The 18359-nt window shown below is 35.9% G+C and overlaps 2 protein-coding genes across 9 annotated transcripts; both read right to left on the bottom strand.

Moving 5' to 3' along the window:
- Window positions 1-2852: 2852 nt before the first annotated feature.
- LOC125846782 (uncharacterized protein At4g19900) lies at window positions 2853-11237 on the bottom strand. Of its 4 annotated transcripts, XM_049526380.1 has the most exons (5): window positions 9787-11237; window positions 9192-9341; window positions 7849-7983; window positions 7148-7342; window positions 2853-3494 (listed from the first exon to the last, which is right to left on the bottom strand). In XM_049526380.1, the coding sequence occupies exons 1-5, from the start codon at window positions 11163-11165 to the stop codon at window positions 3308-3310; spliced, it is 2046 nt and encodes a 681-aa protein (XP_049382337.1). In that variant the 5' UTR covers window positions 11166-11237; the 3' UTR covers window positions 2853-3307. The 4 variants fall into 4 exon arrangements, with proteins under 4 accessions (XP_049382337.1, XP_049382338.1, XP_049382339.1 ...); XM_049526381.1 differs by lacking the exon at window positions 7849-7983; XM_049526382.1 differs by lacking the exons at window positions 2853-3494; window positions 7148-7342; window positions 7849-7983 and adding an exon at window positions 8029-8091.
- A 1226-nt stretch (window positions 11238-12463) lies between these two features.
- LOC125846981 (uncharacterized) lies at window positions 12464-17505 on the bottom strand. 5 transcript variants are annotated; one of them, XM_049526697.1, is made up of 5 exons: window positions 17383-17505; window positions 17204-17298; window positions 15679-15980; window positions 15443-15559; window positions 12464-15351 (listed from the first exon to the last, which is right to left on the bottom strand). In XM_049526697.1, exons 3-5 carry the CDS (start codon window positions 15964-15966, stop codon window positions 12769-12771), a joined length of 2988 nt encoding a protein of 995 aa, XP_049382654.1. In that variant the 5' UTR covers window positions 15967-15980; window positions 17204-17298; window positions 17383-17505; the 3' UTR covers window positions 12464-12768. The 5 variants fall into 5 exon arrangements, with proteins under 5 accessions (XP_049382654.1, XP_049382653.1, XP_049382655.1 ...); XM_049526696.1 differs by having other exon boundaries at window positions 15679-15986; XM_049526698.1 differs by lacking the exon at window positions 17204-17298 and having other exon boundaries at window positions 17476-17497.
- Between the last annotated feature and the right edge of the window lie 854 nt (window positions 17506-18359).

The raw sequence follows: 18359 nt of genomic DNA on the forward strand, positions 1-18359 counted from the left end.
GGGGGCAAGGGGGCTCGGATGGCACACGAGGCACCGTGCGTACCTTGGGGCGGGGTTGGAAGGGTTGGGGCTCGGGGTCCCGAAACACCGTGTTTGCCACAAGACGGGCCTTAAGCCATGGTGCCTCGATGAGGGGCGGGTCGGGGGGTCTTAGGAGTGGCCTTGGGGCATAGGGCAGGGGGCCTCTACGCATGATGCCTCAGGGCAGAGCGAGAAGTCTCTAGGCACGGACCTTGGAGTGGGGCGGGGGACCTCGCGCAATGGTGCCCTCGAGGTATGGTGCCTCGGGGCGAGCACAACACGAGCTCGAGTACTATGGAATCCAGGAAATTCTCTTAACAGTAATAACCACTTTAATTTCCCTTTTCCCTTCCTTAATTTCCATTCGAAATGGTACAAATCCATATTCCTTGTTGTCAACTTTATCTGTTAAGGGATTTTGAAAAATTCTCAGAGTCCCACAACCCTCCCCTTTTACTGATCATTGACGGTTTTGGACTCTAGAAAAAAGGGCACCCCGTAAAGTTTTTGGGAGCTCTTGTTTCGATAGCTGAAACTTCATTATTTTGTGGCTATTTCGAGGTGGATGCCCTCCTGGTTAGCTACTCGGTAAAAGGTAATCTTCTCTCTCAGGCCCTTCTTCTCTCGAGCATTGACTAGTTTCTAGCTATGTTTTTTTTAGTTTATGATGCATGTGTGTTGTATTTTCCTCATGTATTTAGTTAGTAGTTTAATTACATTTCCTCTGTTTCGTAAATGTGATGTATTACATCTCTTTCCTTCCTGTTAGTTTCTTAGTTGATATTAATGTCTGCTGTCTCACATGGCTTATGACTGAAAGTTTATTCTTAGTTTTTGTCGGGATGTATAAGCTTCCATTGTTTATATGTTCATATGAACCTGATAAGTACTTAAGGTTGGGCTTAATGAAGTCATCTTGGTTGAGTCTGTTTGGTCGACAAGACTTCTCCTTCAACGCATGCGTTAATAAGAGTCTAAGTTTTTCTCTTGAAGCATTTGGCTGTTTGAACCAAATGATTGGGTATAGCTAATGTATCTTCTTGATCACTAAGTTAAGGGAAATATTCAGTTTTCTTTCTTAAGTCGTTATTGATATGTCCATTTCTTTGTGCTAACAATTTCGAGTTAGCTGTGTATTTGAAATATGGGTGTCCTGTTTGAGTAGTATGTTTGCTTCGGGTTGGTTCTCTTATTACTCAAAGAATGTAATGTGCTGGAATGTGCTATCACTCCTCTTCATCTCGTTTGTTCTTTTTCTTAGTTTATGTGTGATCGATCATAGCTGAAAGCTTGGGCATTTATCTCGGTTTTCCCTTCCTATTTGAATTCTTTTTCTAGTCCTAATGTACAAGTGTAGTTTCAAATTATCATTTTATCATAGAACCTCTGATTGTATGTGTCCTAGTTGGAGAATTTTGAGTTCGGCCTTAAGTATGGTGTTCAGATTAGTATATCGTTTCTCATTATCTAGTTTGTTGGCAATTCAGTAGCTTTCCGATTCTATCTTGTTGTTTTGGGTGAGCTATATTTCATTAAAATTGTGTTATCACACTGCTTTACCTACTCTTCTTTGGAAATTATTTTCATTAATCTTCTTTAGTTAGTTTTTTTCCTGCTATGCATGTAATTACTATCTCTATTTGTGTGTCATAAAATGTTTCCTTTGAGTTCTGCATTAGTCATTTCTTTTAGCTTAAATGGAGATTGCTCAGGTTCTATCAAGAGTTTTTAATATCTACACATTCTGGATGTTTTGCCTTGTTGATAGCAAAATGTATTGTTATTTAGCTATGATTACTTGTGTAAGATATTTGCTTATTCCTTTTCTCTTGCATACTCCTCAAGTTCATCCGTCAACCTCCATCAAGAAGATTTTTTTTTGGACTCTAAAAGTCCGATAAAAACTCAGCAGCAGCAGCGACTGATTGCTTTTGGACCAAAAGTCTAGATGTCTTCAAATGCTATATGATATGATATGATGATTCAAAAGATTAAAGGGGTAACATTTCCTATCCAGTAAAATTTACTCAAATTATTTCATTCAATGTAATGATTTGACAAGTCGTGTATAATTCATTATTCTTTTATCAATACTGCTTTGAATTGTTTCTCTTAAGTTGAGATTCTATCGAAAACGACCTCTCTAGGTACACTTTACTCTCCCTAAACCCCACTTTACAGGGTATGTTGTTGTTGTTGTTCAAGGAGTTCATGAAATCCCACCAAAAGTCATCTTCTCTTTCTATTTTCTTATCAAAAAATGCACACAATTTATGTGTTTGAAGAGAGGAAAGGGAGGATGTTTCAACACTTCTGCAAAACTCACTTTCCAGAGACAACTTTTATATAAACAAAATAAATGACAGAACTGGCTATAAACAAATATCAACTCTCAGTGTGAACAAGCAACAATATAAAAAGTATGTCGTGGGGTGATCAACATTTCATTCTTGCATCTCGATCATATTTGTCTTTAAACCTTGAAAATTAAATTCATCGTCGTAGCCACCACTTGAATTGAAGTTAGAGAAGTATCAACGTTCAAATGACCTTCAAGCATGTTCACTACTGCAGACATGTTTGACCTTAGTACTGGAGATGGATTAGTACATCGTAAGGCCAATTTAATCATCTGATATGACAAAGATCCTAAATCCATACAATATTGGAATATCATTATCATCACTGCTAATACCGTCTAGCACAGTGAATCCAGCAGCAAACACCATTGTGGGTTTTGATGATATATCCGCTATCTGATTTTGAGATATAGTTTTGATGATATATCAAAAGTCTAAAATGAGATGTAAAATGGGATGAGAGAAGAAGAGAATGTAAAACTACAATTGTAGAAATAATGTAAAAGGAACATCATTTAAATATATCATTGTTGTGTTGCCAATGACTACAAATAGTTCTACAAAACTCAGAATTACAACTAAGTGAATCAGACTGATATAAATGAGAACTACAAAAATCAAAGGGAAAATATACAGTAAGAACTCAGCTACAAAAAGCAGGACCTCTTCATGAATCTACAACATGAATACAAGGTCCAGAAAGCCTTCAACCAACTGGAGATTCATGTTTTGTACAACAAGAATTTATATATATAGACAGGACATCATTACCACATGCAGTATTTCTTCATGGATGAAGCAGCACCGGAATATTAAATGTACATCTTCATAACTGGCTTTCTTTTGAATCTCTTTAAAAGCTGTGAGGTATATCTAATGGAATGAAAATAAAAATGTTTTACAAGGTCATCTGCTTTAATGGTGTTTCACAGTGTGTCAGAGCAACGTAGGCAATTGTAATTAATGAGCCGGTGTGCAAGGCTGCCAGCCTCTGGAACCATAGCTGAAGTTAAGCCATTCCAAAAGTGAAACGTGACAGCTTCTTTGAGGATAGTTTTAAAGAGCATATCTTGTTCAGCTTTCTCAGTTTCCATTGCTGGTGCGGAGAAGTATCTGTCAAAAGAAAGAGTTGTAAGTTCTATAATCCCCCTTCTCTATAATTATCCTCAACAAGAAAAATAAGCAGATTATGTAATTTTTAACCAGCAGATGATGATGACTGATTACAGAAACCATGACATGTTCAGATTCCGCCAAAGCTCCCTGAATGAGATATTTAGACGGACCAAGGATTTTTTTCCTTTAGCCCACAGTTAGTTTGGGGTTCAAGAATACAATTAAGGCTAAATTACATGAAATAATATTTTACTTCTTCAAACTTCGACTCTAATTAAGGAAAAACATGGAAATTCAAATCAATGTTGCAATTACATGTCAAGTTGTTAAGAGTTTGCACATAAATGAAACAAAAGTATTGCTTAGGCTGTAAGTGAGATAGAGTTCACATTATTCTTTTAGTGATACATAAGTAGGCATTACATGAAAACAAAAGCAGCACTAGGCTTCTGTTGTGGGTTATAACAAGATCTCTAAGGAGGTGTCTATTTTTATATCTAGGAACCTTAGAAAAGCTCAGGTTCTATCTTGTCCACTAGTCTATTGAGGAATTCTACGAAACTAGCTACATCTTGTACATTCTGTATTTTGAACCAAAAGTCTAAGGCTCTAAGCAGGTACTTCAGCATGTGTATGCTCTCTTTTGTCTTCAAAATATCTGAGATTTCTTTCTTTCCAAAGGACCAATCATATGCCAGCTGGAATGGTTTTCCAGATTTTCTTCCAATCCTTTCCAACTCCTCAAGTTTACATTATTCAAACTATAATCCATCATTCTTTAATTTTTTTGAGATGGTAACAAGCATTATTATGCATCTTTTTTCTCCTCTCCTTTCAGTACAAGACTCAAAAACTTTTATGAGGTCACCCCACTAGGCATTAATTAAAGCAATATATTTAACCAAATCAACAGTAAAAAGAGGACTTTTTTCAAATTATCTTCTTTAAAGTATCAATTCAAACTACTCTTTTAATTACCAAGAAATCCTTGAGAGCCAGTGGCACATTGTTCGAAACTTCAGTGGATGATGGGCTCATCCCTCTACCCCTTATCCACTTAAATACCAGGTGTAGACCATGTAAAAAAGATGCCCTCTAATGAAGCCCAAAATATAGAAGGCCGCCTTTTAAGAGTTCAAAGATTCCAAATAAGATTGCATGGGAATTAGCTGACCATTCTGTTTTTTGTCTTAAAAAGAAATTTTATTGACAGCTAGTCACATGGGGTGTGTTTAAAATATTTACAAGAAAAGCATCATTATAAGTTGTGTAACGAGCTCAAAAAATCTATGGCTCTGAAATCTGTTGCATCAGCCATGTTACACCAAAAAAGCAATGAAGAGATACATCCATACATAACACTTGTTGCATATTCTTTTTTGCTTTCAAAAAAATTGTGTTTCTCTCCAGATTCATCAGATTGTTAGGGGTAAGGGTTTCCAAATTTTTACCTTATCTTTTCCAACATCTTTTCTACTAGAAAGAGATTTCTTGTTGAATTAAGCATTGTCAAGTTGAAGTATTAACTGACCATTCTAATACCAGCTATTCAAGTTGGAAAAAACGAGAATCAGTTTTCATTGAAACTCAAGGTTAGTTTCCCAACTGGGCTTTACAGTTCAGAGAATACAAGGCCTTGAATAGATAGAATTTATTATTTTTGATGAAGTAAGATGTTGCAGAAACTCCAATTTAGTCAGGGGGTTAACCACAAGCAAATGTATGGTCTCTAAGCCATGTTGTGGGAGCTAATGAAACCTAAGAGGGGTAATATGTCATCTACAGGGGATAAATTGCTGGGCTCTAAGAGGGATACTTCTACTTACAGGGTATAGATAGAATTACACTCCTTAATTTCATTTTTTTAAGGTTCTGCTAAAACCAGGAAGCTCTAACTAGACTGAGTTTTCAAAGTTTTGAACAAGTGACTTGTTCTGGGACAAAATTTGCAATATTTAAGTTCTGTTAACCATACAACTGTAGTTTAAAATAGAGATTAAGATTCTTAAGCCACATTCTGAACTAAAAGCTATGTATGCTATAACCAATTAACCATCAAAGCCGATACCTTGTTGTTTTGGGATGTGGCAATAAAGTTTTTTTTTTATGACCACAATGAAGATTATTGGTGATCAATACTTTTCAATCTTAAACACAAAATTGGTCAAATTAGGCATGAGTTACATTCGTTTGGAGCAAAAGTTAAGGATACGGGTTCTCCAGTTGTCCTACATCATACTCATTTCTTTTCAACACCCAAAAGTTGGTTCGGCACTAATCTGAACAAAGGGCCAAGTAGATTCTATAATATAGGTTTCCTTTTCTGGGGTTAAGAAATGTATTTGGAAACTGGGCTAAAGCTACATAATGCTGCAGTGCCATATTTAACTTTTTTGCATTCACCTCAAAAGCATCTAAACTGATCGTCAACTCTAAGCAATTTATCAACATACTAATAACATGATAAATACAGCAATAATAATAGATAATAACACCATGATGACTGGAAGTAACGAGCTAATAATCACAATAACTCCAGTTTATCAAGGCAAGAAAATGGGGGGAAAGGAAATAATGTTAGTATGAACAATAATTAACAACTTCAATATTATACCTAGTGTAATCTAACAAGTGGGGTTTGAGGAGGGTGGTGTGTACGCAAACCTTATCCCTACCTTGGTAGGTAGAGAGATTGTTTCCGAAACACACTCAGCTCAAGTAAAGCATTTCAAGGAGGTTTGAAAGGGGGATACAAGAGTGAAGAAGCCATGATGAAAATACTGGAGAAAAGAATAGTCTCAACAACACGTAATACGATAACCGAGGAATTGTATAATATCTTTCTACTTTTGGTGTAAAGAAGTAGGTTTAGAGGATATAGATCAGTTTGTAGATTTATTAAGATCTCTGTAAGTATCTTGTTTTTTAGTTGCTGTTTTTTTTTTTTTATCTAACATTTTTTTAAGGTGTCCAGCATGTCCTTAATGCTGAGGAATACACATTTATCAGTTTCAAAAAAAAAATACGATAACCGAAGCAAAGGAAACAACAGGCAATAATAAAATTGAAGAATAATAAGAGAGTAATACTAAATTACTAATAATACTGATTAGGAAAACTAGACAACACTCGACTACCTACTAGTGTTCTACCTTAATCTTAGACCTTTTATCTAGGAACATGTCCACAGTAAGCTGCAAGTGTGTCAAATTTTATCTAATCACATCTCATTAATACTTTTTCGGTCTACCGCTACCTCTCCTCAAACCACAATTGTCAACCTCTCACACCTCCTCAACATGACATTTGTGCATCTCCTCTTCACATGCTCGAACCATCTCTATATCACTTCCCTCACTGGTCCACCACGGAGGCCACTCCCACCTTGTCCCAAACTTATTCATTCTTGATCCTATCTCTCCTAGTATCTACAGTTCTACACATCCATCTCAACATTTCTGCTACTTTCATCTCCTAGACTTGCAAGTTCTTAACCCACCAACACTCTTTCCCATACAACGGTATGAACAATAATCAAAAGTTCAAAATAACAATGATAAATCTTTCACTAAAAAATTTAAGCACTCGCAATTCTAAGTACCACCTTTATACTTTTGACCTCAAGATTAAAAGGTTGTTAAGTTTGGTACCTGGTAATATTGTTATGACCGATAGGGAAGAAAACAAAAGAGGGTTGAAAATTGATCTCCGTCTTTCTACCGGAAAGATTATCATTGACAGAAAAGTTACTAGCAACTCTTGTCAAAAGATCAGCTCCATTCCATCTCAATTGTGTGTCGTCATAAGATGCATAAAACTCCTTCAAACACTCCATTACAAAAGGACTGCAAAAGACATACAAGAAAGTGAATCTTCGTTATAGGGCAGACAGAAGAAAATGATACTTTACATTTATATACTTTTGCTAGGAATACTTGTGTTCCTATCCTTTTCCCGCAATAAACTTTAGCAAACATTTCTGACAGATTAACACGTGCAATTAGAGATTATCGTTCAAAATTTGCATCCTCCGATAGCATTTTCAGGCTGCTAAGGACAACCCAAACATATTTTTGAAAACAGTGGTATCTTGCTCAGCTTGTGTGCACCTCGACCAATCTTTGCATCAATCTTTATTTTACGAATGTGTAATTTTGTCCACATAAAGCAGCCCTTCCCTAGTTCCCTCAATTTTCCTTATCCCTGTTTTTTCCTCAGTGGGCCTCAAAATATTAGGTATGGACATACTAAAATGCCAGAGAAAGGGTGGTTATTGCAAGGTCCAAGCACACCAGAACTAGAACAGAGCACTTCAGAACTATTCAAGAGGCAAAGATTGTGTTGCAAGTACCTGTGCTTTCTAAAAGCCATTACAGCACCATTCAAAGTTTTTCCACGTCGGTCATCCTCAAAAGCAACAGTATTATTAAGTGAAGACAATGAATTCAACACTATGATGTCTGAGTCAAGATAGATTCCACCATACCTGCAATAAAAGGCAAAAGAGAACATGAAAGTTCATTTATACCAATGCAACAACTATAAACTTCACCAAAAGAAAATAAGTTGTTATATTACTGAAGTTAGAACAATACTGCAGTAAATGAAAAGGACAAAAAGTTCATTACAAACATGAGATCACAGCTTTCATATGGCCCCTTTAGTCAATCTTTTTTATAAGGTAAATAAATTTTTTAATGTGAATCAGGAAAAAGATTGAGATGTAACACGTTTCAGAATAAACAGGTGGCAAATTGCTAGATTTACAGCCATCTGTAATATATTCAAACACGATCATGATCCTAGTTTCATAAGGTTCTTGACTTTTGCAAAGAGCTGTTGTTGCAGCCTCACCACAATCTACTTTCTCTAAGGATAATTCATGTAATTCAGCTATTGGCATATATTGCTAAAACAAAACCCTCACTAGAAGCAGCAAATTTCTGGAATTATGTGATCTTAAAAAGAAGCTTTCCATGTGCCACAGACGCAACAATGAGTTATCCACTAACATATACTAACAGCAAAATCTTTTGTATGTCTCAGAAGAAACTTAGACCCTTCTTCAGTAGTCCTCTCACCGTCATTTTTTATAAAGTGTTTCTAACCATCATCAATTCCATTTCTTAACTTCATGAACAACCTGTCTTGTGGCTTACTAGACCAAGTTTAAGAATATCAGCTATGGGAAATAAAAAGGCGAAAGAAAAATAAAAAATATTACAATCACATTGAAATTAACTTCAGCAAATTGAATTCTCAAAGAAAAAAAAACCTCAGCAAATTGAAGTTAATCTATTGCAACTCTTCCTTTTTGACTAATTCCCAATTACATTCATGAATTATCCATCCATGAGCTGATTGCATTAGAGAAGGTTACTGTTTCTGCCGTCAACTGATTAATCTCGAAAAGATTATTGGAATCATTTTTCTATAATAAAAAATAATTACCTATTGAAAAAAATAGTCGAGATCTTAAGTGCGGGCTCCTTATCTAATTTGCCTTACCTCAAGTCAAATGTTATATACAGGAAACACCAGATTTTTTTAACTCTGTTATGCCAAACTAGGTGGAAGGTAACACATTTAAAATTGAAACTACAATGCATCATCATAGAGATAACACCTCGATTAGCTTCAGAGTACATAACAATTTAAATACATTGGGAAGTGTATATTTTCCAAATTGCTTACTTGTATAGAGTTGCCAGCCTGACTAATTCACTGTAATGGAAAGGGTAATGTCTTGTCTGCTTCCATTCATACCAGAAAGAAGCAAATACATGTGTTGGTGTGCCTAGTAGGAGCTCATCAAGATTGGGCATCACAACAGCCACTTTAAAGCTGCGGAAAATAATCTATCATCAAATCCATCTCCAATAAAGTGCAAATGGAAGAATAAAACACCATAGACATGCATTTATGCGTATATACACAAAGAGAACTTGAGATTATCTTCTTTTACAAAAAAAACTGTTGTTTTAAGCAAGAACTTAAGACTTCTTGGAAGCACTTTGAGTATGATTTTCATGAGGCAAATATGGATAACTTCAGATGAAAATATTAGTCAAATAAACAACAACAACAAGCAGAGGCAGATCCAGGTATTTTTAGCAAATGAACTCATTGTATTTTTAAAGTTATCGGTTCATATCTACTGTTTGTTGCAATATTCGTTGATTTTTACACATAAATTTATGCTCAGCACCGGGTACCTGTACTCTACATCTGCCTCTGCCAACAAGATAACAAATCTAAACTTATGGAAGAAAGAAATTCAGTAATTTACCCATCCTTCACAAAACCACTAAAGAAATTAAGTTCGATTGTCTCAGAGAAAACCACCACACAAGCATCCCGGTGACGGTTAAGTACACTCTCAAGTCCCCTCTGATACCGAGCGGTAAACATCCATGCTGGAGAATTCCAGACCATGAAAACTCTCATAGTACATTTTGCTTTCCTGAAAAATGAGTCCATGAAGTTAGTGAAAGACAACCGGGGTTGCAAGCCCGGAAAGTAACCCCAACTCTTCCCATCAGCAAAGACTAGCCCAGAAACTTCACTGCGGGCATCATCTTGCACAACTTTCATATTACCATTCCTTATCTCTTCCTTACTCCTAGGACCTGACTCTCCATCACTATCATGAACAACTCTTTTTCCAATTCTAGCATCATCATTTAAAGTTCTACGCTTCACTCTCTTCCCTCTATTCACATCCTCATCATTAGTTTTCACTAATTCACTATTGAATTTCAACTCCTTTGACTCGAACACATCATTTTTTGCCAGCCCCGCCATCTTCTGTAACTCCAAAGCATCATTAACCAACTCAGATTTTGTCAATTCAGACACTGAAAGTGGTTTTTTCACCAGAAATGGAACTTTCTTAAACTCATTCATCAACCCTTTTAACACAATCTTATCCCCTTTAGTCAATCCAGTAGTCCCGGCTCCATCAGGATCCTGCAACATGGGATTATTATTTGGATTTAACGCCTCCAGATTTGACTTAAACATTCTATCACGCCTCAAAAAATCACTCTTCTTTTCAAACCACTCACCCCACCCTTCCCTCAAAGGTGATCCTTTTAGTAATAAAGCATCTTCAACACTCTCAATTTCACTCAACTTCATCCTCATTTGCACATCTACTGGAAGATCATCCGATCCAAACGCGGCCTTAGATTCATCACTCTTAAATCCTAATCCTAACTTCATCCTCGATTCAAAATTAACGTAATCTTCCCATTCCTCAATTGATCGTTTGTTAAACGCCCTCCGTACAACTCCGTGCCTCTGGTCGTAGAAATACGTCGAGGAAACCCTAGGATACTGATTGATGATTTCTTCATCGTCCTCTTCGGATTCATTGGATAAGAGGAACTCATCATCGTTATTGTTGTTGCTGTCAGCAACGTCGAGCTCGTCGATGCGGTCATCGGAGGAGCGATAATCAGCGTCAGCTAAATCGTCGACGAGAGGGTTGTTCAGTGAAATGGTGTCGTATTGGAGGGGATGCGGATGGGGATTGTTAGGTTGGAGGAAGAAGTTGAGGCGACTGTAGAGGAGTGAAACGGAGAGGAGGAGAAGAATCGCGGCCGCTAAGGCGCAAATGTGCGCGCCGTAAAGCGGACGCCGCCGCGTTCGGAGGTTCCGAAGCATGTGGTACGGCGGGCGGTTGCGGTGGCGACTTCAGATGTCACCGGAGGGGATGGGGGTGACTGAGATTCTGTTAGAAAGGTTATAACTGTAAAATGACAAATGGATTTGTGTGTTACCTCTGTTCTGTCCTGTGTACTTTCGAAAGTCAATTTGATTACTTTTTAAAGTGAAATTAAATTTATTGATGAAAAGATATATTATAAAACGTTAGTCAAAATATTTATCATTTGACTCTAAAAACTGAAATTACGATAACTAAAAGTGAACGGAGGTAGTAATATTTTTTTTAGTTTCAATTCCTTTTTTTAATTGAAATTTCAAATCTTTTGATCTGAAACTAAAATAAAATAAGGTATGAAAATATGTTTAATTTAAAATTTTAAATGTCATATAAAAAATAAATTTTAAACTATATCAAAAAACAAAAGATGTGATTTTAGTACCAAAAATAAAATAAAATTGGCATGTACGGTACATGATGTACCTAACTAAGTATTGATCCCACGAGGGTAAACTATCCTCACCAAATGTTTTTTATTTCAGGCTCCAACTTATCTATATGAAGTCGAAATAGATAGTAATCGTTGACAAGTCATACCATCAAAAAACGTTATGTAATCATCAATAGAATAAATACGCAAACCATAGTTCATGTTAAATTTGATTAGGACCAACTATTTCCTAATTAATTTTTTAATCTCACAAGGGTGAACTATTCTTAATAACATATGATGTGTTTGGATTTCAGACTACAACTTATTGTATGAANTTTATTGGAACAATGATAGTAAATCCTAGACTCTTCTAATATATAGTAATATGATGTGTTTGGATTTCAGACTACAACTTATTTGTATGAAGTTGAAATAAGTAGTAATTATCGACAAGTCATCTATGAGAACTCATCTTGCCCCAAGTCATCACCTTAACTCAAATAAGTTGTGATCCCACGAGGGTGTCCGTTCGAATTCCGGGCTACAACTTATCCATATGAAACTGATATATTATATGGTGGTAAATTCATTCTTGAACCTCGTACACATCGCCTGTCACATTGTGAGAGCTCACCTTATCTACAAGGAGGGGCATGCACAAGGCAGAGAAACAAGATAGCTGGAAGGTACCAAATCACCTCCCTTTGTACCAGACTTTTCTTAACAAAAGCAACTTCATACTCAAAGCTCACATCCAAAATCTTCGATTAAGAATGAATAAATACTTACCACATCACTCAAAATATAGGAGTAAACTCTTTTGGAAGAAAATGATTTAATAGGATTAAAGACGAGATCAACTAAAATAACATGTTATTATGCGGAACAAAATGAAGGAAGCAAATATCAAATTTACACAAGGGGTGAATTTGTTCATTTGCATAACAAAATCCAACTTCCACAAAACTTGAGGTGCAGATCGACATAAGATCTGAAAACAGTCGTATGCTACATGATTTTAGTATACAATCATGGCGCTGCCTTCGTTCAGCCTCGTCATCATCATATACCAAGCTTCAGTCTATGCAAACCGCCTCTTGAGTAAGCATGTTGGAGAACTTGATGACTATGGAGTGATCATTTCGTTGTTCACCTAGATAGTTTAATTATTAGAGAGCGGACTGAAACTCGATCGAATCTGAGTTCCCTGTTTTAGCCGTGGCAAGTGTCTGACAAGGAAGTTGGTGATTCAAAACACTCCTACAGTTGTTCTCATCAAATGCTGGACGCACAAGCTTCCTACGCTTGAATGGCTTATCAGCTGAAACCTTAGCCACTGCAGTTTGAGAACTGTTTCCTAGTGCATTCTGAAGGACTGTGTATTCATTAGCATTTGTCTCTTCTTCTTTGTTTAATTTAACAGTAGTCTGTTCTGAAGCTCGATTTGTCTCCCTCCTGCGCTTGAAATCCACCATTCTGGTCTCTGCCAGAATATGGTTCATGGTTTCTTCAAGAACTTCATTTGCACTTTCTTTGAGAACTCTCATCATTGAATCAGCAGTCTGCTCTGCATCATTCTTGACAACTGCAGCATGTTTTCCTGACCTATCAGTTTCACCAGATCCAACTTTTCGAATAAATGGTTTACGATTCAATGGCTTTTTTGGTACAATTTTCTGATCCTCGTATAACAAGTCCATGATTTCATCAACTGTTGTATCCATATAATGCTCTTCAAAGCTCATACTATAATCAAATTCGTGTTCTCTTAGCTTATGTACTTTAGGAGCCAAAGACAAGCGACTAAAAACACTTTTTCTGGAATTTCTGGAATCAGAATGAACTTGTGTTAATCTGTTGTTCTCGTATTCATCATTAACTATGTCAGTTCCAGGTCTGTAGGCGTTGTCAAGATTTGTCAAAACATTTCCTTGGAGTAACCAACTAGTGTTAGGAGAGCGAGATCTTCTTCCAACATGAGTTGCATCACTCCCTTGCCATATAACATGCCCATCACCTATCTCCTCATCAGCACATTGATAATTACCAGAAAAGAAATTTCTAGCAATTGAACCAAGGGCAGCTTGAGATGAAAATCTCCAAGTTTCACCCTCATTAATATCATCCCTAGTTAACTGTGGGACAATAGATGCCCTTGGAATGGAAGCAGTTCTGTAACCATCGTGCGAAAGCAGAACCATTTTTCCACCTTCAGAAGCTGATTCCAGGCCCCTCGTTGTAAATTCAGGATGGGAATATGGAGAAGATATACCTTTAGATGATGCAAAGTTATTCTCTCTATACACAATGGAAGAAGGTGGCCCTCGCACAAAGTTTGAACCCTGTTCAACTTCGTATGTCTCGGTATGTCCATAACAAGAATTGGGTAGCTCATCCTTATATGGCATGACTCTTGTAATTGTTGCATCATGAAATTTAGAGCAAGAGGGACCAAAATTTTGTCCTTCTGTTGACTGAGGAAATTCTGTTCCAGCAAGAAACTTGGTGGAGTACCCTGAGGTTCTTTTCTTCATTGGAGAGTACACAGTGCAATCAGCCCCGGCGAGAGGCCTCTGAAAGTTTTCTGTACCAGGGACCAACCCATCAAAATCATCCATTGGATAACTACCAACTTCAGCCATTTGTCTACCTACATCTCCGGCATAGGCGGAGTTCCCATTTGAAGCAGTTGGGATAAGAAATCTGTCAACACATTTTTCATTTGCTCCTTTATGCCTAGAAAGGAAGCATACATCATCATCAGTGGCCTCTTGATGATCAAACTCTCTTATGAGACGTGTACGAAACTTAGATTCATTTCTGCTTATCTCTCTTCTGAATAATCTACCATCTTTACGCATTCCTTTTTTCTTGTAGGGTGAGTTCACAAAGCGCTCAGACACAATTGTAGAATTAATATCAGGGTCCAAATGGCTCTTTTTCCCCCCTACTCTATCATCCAAGGAACTCGGCCAATCATCACTTGCAGTTCCAACATTCCAAAAGGGATCACTTCTATTCTTCCTAGAAAGGGAAGGCTCATGAGAATTATCCATGATATGTGCTTTATCCACATGATTGTTCCTTAAAAAACCTGCATAATGAGTACAAAGTCTAGTTCTAGCATTGTTTGAAGGCATTTCATTCTGCTCATTTGATCTGCCCGGACCAAAATTACTATCCATGTTATTTTCCTTCACTATCTGATCTCTTACCACTAAATTTGCATCATGAACTGTTCTTCTGAGGTCAGAATCTTCCATGTAGTTGGAGAGGGCAGGAGTACAATTCAGGTTGATTTTATGCTTCCTCTTTACCCTGCCATTCAAAGACCACTCATCATCTCCAGAAAATCCTAATTCTTCAGTGGGGGAGTGAACATGAAGCTTATCTTCTGCAGCATTATCCCTTGATAATGCTTCATCATAACCTATTCTTCTCTTCTTATCATTATAGTAGAGAAGTTCAGCAGAATCAACTATATCTTCATCCTTCTCTCTATGCTCAATTGAAAACATGTCATCGGCAACTCTTTTTACTCCATGGAATGACCTTGGATATCCTCTTGACAGGGAAGGCCTTAAATCAGTATTAGAACGTTTGATATCAAAGCCACCACTTGCTGTATAGGATTTGTTATTGACCATTATATGGTCTTCGTCAATTCCATTGCCCACTCCAGTTGTGAGCTTTCTCGGGGGTAACTTATTCTTTAACTTTCTTGAACTAAACAATCTAAGAAGCCTATGAACCTGCATATTGAGAAGGAACAATTAGTAACAGAAATATGCAGCTACAACATATGATCACTAAAAGCCCAAATATAGAGAGTAATCATCACACCTGCTCATCAGACAGACCAAAGTGGAACTTCCTTGCTGAAAAGTAGTTCTCCCTAATGGCATCACGGAACTCATCTTCGGATAGTGGACTACAACGCCAAATCAGCACAAATCGAACCTGGGGAAGAGAACATGAAAGCAAAAAGAAAAAAAGGAAACCAAAAATATCCTTGTATTATTCAACCTAATGATAATACTTGTTGAATTATAAGAAATCATCATTTGACAATATGATACCTGCGCAGAAAACTGCTTCCCAGAAGAACTAAATGCATGGGGTACAATGTTCATTCCACCATCTGAGATAGCCCGATACACTCCAAAAAGTTGTCGCCTTTCATATTCAAATAGGAACAGGATCATTCCTTTTTTGACCTCCTTCACAAAATTACCCATGGATGATGGAAGGCCAAAGACTTTATGTTTAAAGCAGTCTCTCTTTGTTGCAATATTTGACATAAAAATTGCACCAAACTCAGGAGCCGGAACACTAATAAAGCCATGCTCTTCGTTGTCATACTCCATTGACAAACTATATCCTGTCACTTCATTTAAAGGCACATAATAGTAAAAACAACAATTGGTGATATGTCAAACCAGTATGGAGCCCAAATATATATTCAACTTCCCAAAGAAGTGCACATGCAATCAAAGAGGCTAGATAAGGAAAAAAAAAAGCAGGAGAAACATGTTAAGACTGAACTAAGTTACAATAGCATTCAAAGCTGTTATGTATTGACTATTATTATTGATCAAAATGAACCTGATATCTAATACTACCTTTCATCTAATAAAAAAATTCTTTGGAGAAATCAGACATAGGCAAAATAAAATACATACCAAAATTAGAACCATCTTTATGGAGAACCTATTGATGCTTGTGATACGGATTTTTTTACAGTTAACAACATGATGAACAGATTCATTAGATACTTGAGAGTAGTGAAAAAAATACTAAATTTGGACTTAGCATTACAAAACTTATAGACCAGACCCTGGTTAACAAAAAGCATTGAATAAACTGGCAACTGCACATCTGCAACCAAGTAATGTCCATTTCAGACTACTCAAAAACAAGGAACACGTAAAAAAACATTTGCTAGTGACACAAATTCCATCCGTGATCAAACAAATTGAACAGAGTAAGAGATGCATTGTATTGTTCCTCGTATTTCATGACCCTAAACACATAATACATCCAAAAAAAAGGCAAATACAAACACCCCTAATCAACCATAAAGATAAAAGATCTACTACCATATAATACAAAGGCACAATATTTCACACAGATCCTCCCTTTCAAGGGCAAACAGTGTAAAGATGAAGAAAAATGCATTTTCAAGAGGCAGCGAAAAAAGAAGCTACCAAACAATATTTTCAAGTGAAACAATTGTTTCATCCTAGACTAATTCCACATAATACCTATACCAAAATACCTCTCTCCACTCTGTCCAACAAGGCTGATACAGATGAAAAGAAAATCACTTGGTGTTTTTTGTTTCATTCAGTTTATTTAACTTGAAAAATAACTACAAAGTTTAGGATTATACCCAAAAAGAAGTTCAGGGAGAAACCCCCAATTTTTCTCAACAAATATGCAAAATTCAAATTCAACATCAAAATGAAATTCCTCCTAAATACACATTGAATATTTTCAATAAAGTTCAACTTAACACTCACTTCAAATCAATAAACTGAGTAATTCTCAATCAGATACTCAAATACATCACATTAAACAGAAATACTTAAAATCTCAATCAACCTGTATATACTGCTGGTCTTCTCCCCAACTATTTTCCGTCCGCACAAATTGATTACTGCAACAGATACCGTCGATTCTAACACAGTACAATTACACTAAACAAAACTCAACAAAATCATCAGATAACAAAAATACAGAAATGCTTGATCAAAAAAACTGAGATTTTCCAAACCCCTTACCGTTAAACCCCAAATCAGTAATCGGAAATTGATAGATTCTAGAGAGAGAAACAGAGAATTAGAAGATTTTAGAGAGAGAAGCAGAAATTTTACCAATGGCAGGAAAAAGCCGAGGGGTTTCTGCGTTGGAGTACAACTAGGGAAATATATAAAGAGTAATATATAGGACTTGAAGGAAAAAAGATATTTTTCAAAGTTAATACGATTATTTTGAAGTTTGATTTCGATATTTTAAGACTGTTTAAGAAATATTTTAATTATATTATACTAAAATATTCAAAGGAAAAATAAGTAATTTTCTTTGACTATCATTTATACAAGAATATTTTAATTAATATAGAGTTGTTCAAATTTTGATATTCAAATAATTAGTTTTGTATTGATATAGATTTGTATATTTATTATTTTTATGAGAAAAGAATGTTGTTGTTTTTTATATCTATAAGTATTATTATAATAATATATTAGAATATTATATATAATTATATATTTTGATATTACATTAATATTTTTTATATAAATATTGAATATCATATCGAATACAATAAAATTCAAAAAGTATTCGATATCTACCCTATCATGCTCAATCTCTACTTTTCTATTAAGAATTCACTGAATAAATTATATTTTTGTAGTAAATTTTCTAATTATTGAAGAGGAAAATATTAGTAAATGAGGGGAAAAGTAAAATTTTAAAAAAAAAATTGCAGGAGGTAAGCAGTTATTTGGAAGATTGAGAAGTGGCGTACTGGATAAGTAAATGGTCATATATAAAACAATATGAAAAGTTTAACTATTTCCAAATATTATAAAGTATCATTCTTTTCGATAAAATCTTTCTTTCAATAGTAATAAGAGAAAATTATTCGAATAATAAAATATCCTTTAGCAAAAAAAAAAAAAATTAGTGCCTTCACTGTGGCACACAAGCACAAGGAAGATTCTTTTCTTTGTCCAAACCACAAACCCATTTGTCA

Source organism: Solanum stenotomum, chromosome 12, assembly GCF_019186545.1.
Source record: "Solanum stenotomum isolate F172 chromosome 12, ASM1918654v1, whole genome shotgun sequence".
Lineage (NCBI taxonomy): Eukaryota > Viridiplantae > Streptophyta > Magnoliopsida > Solanales > Solanaceae > Solanum > Solanum stenotomum.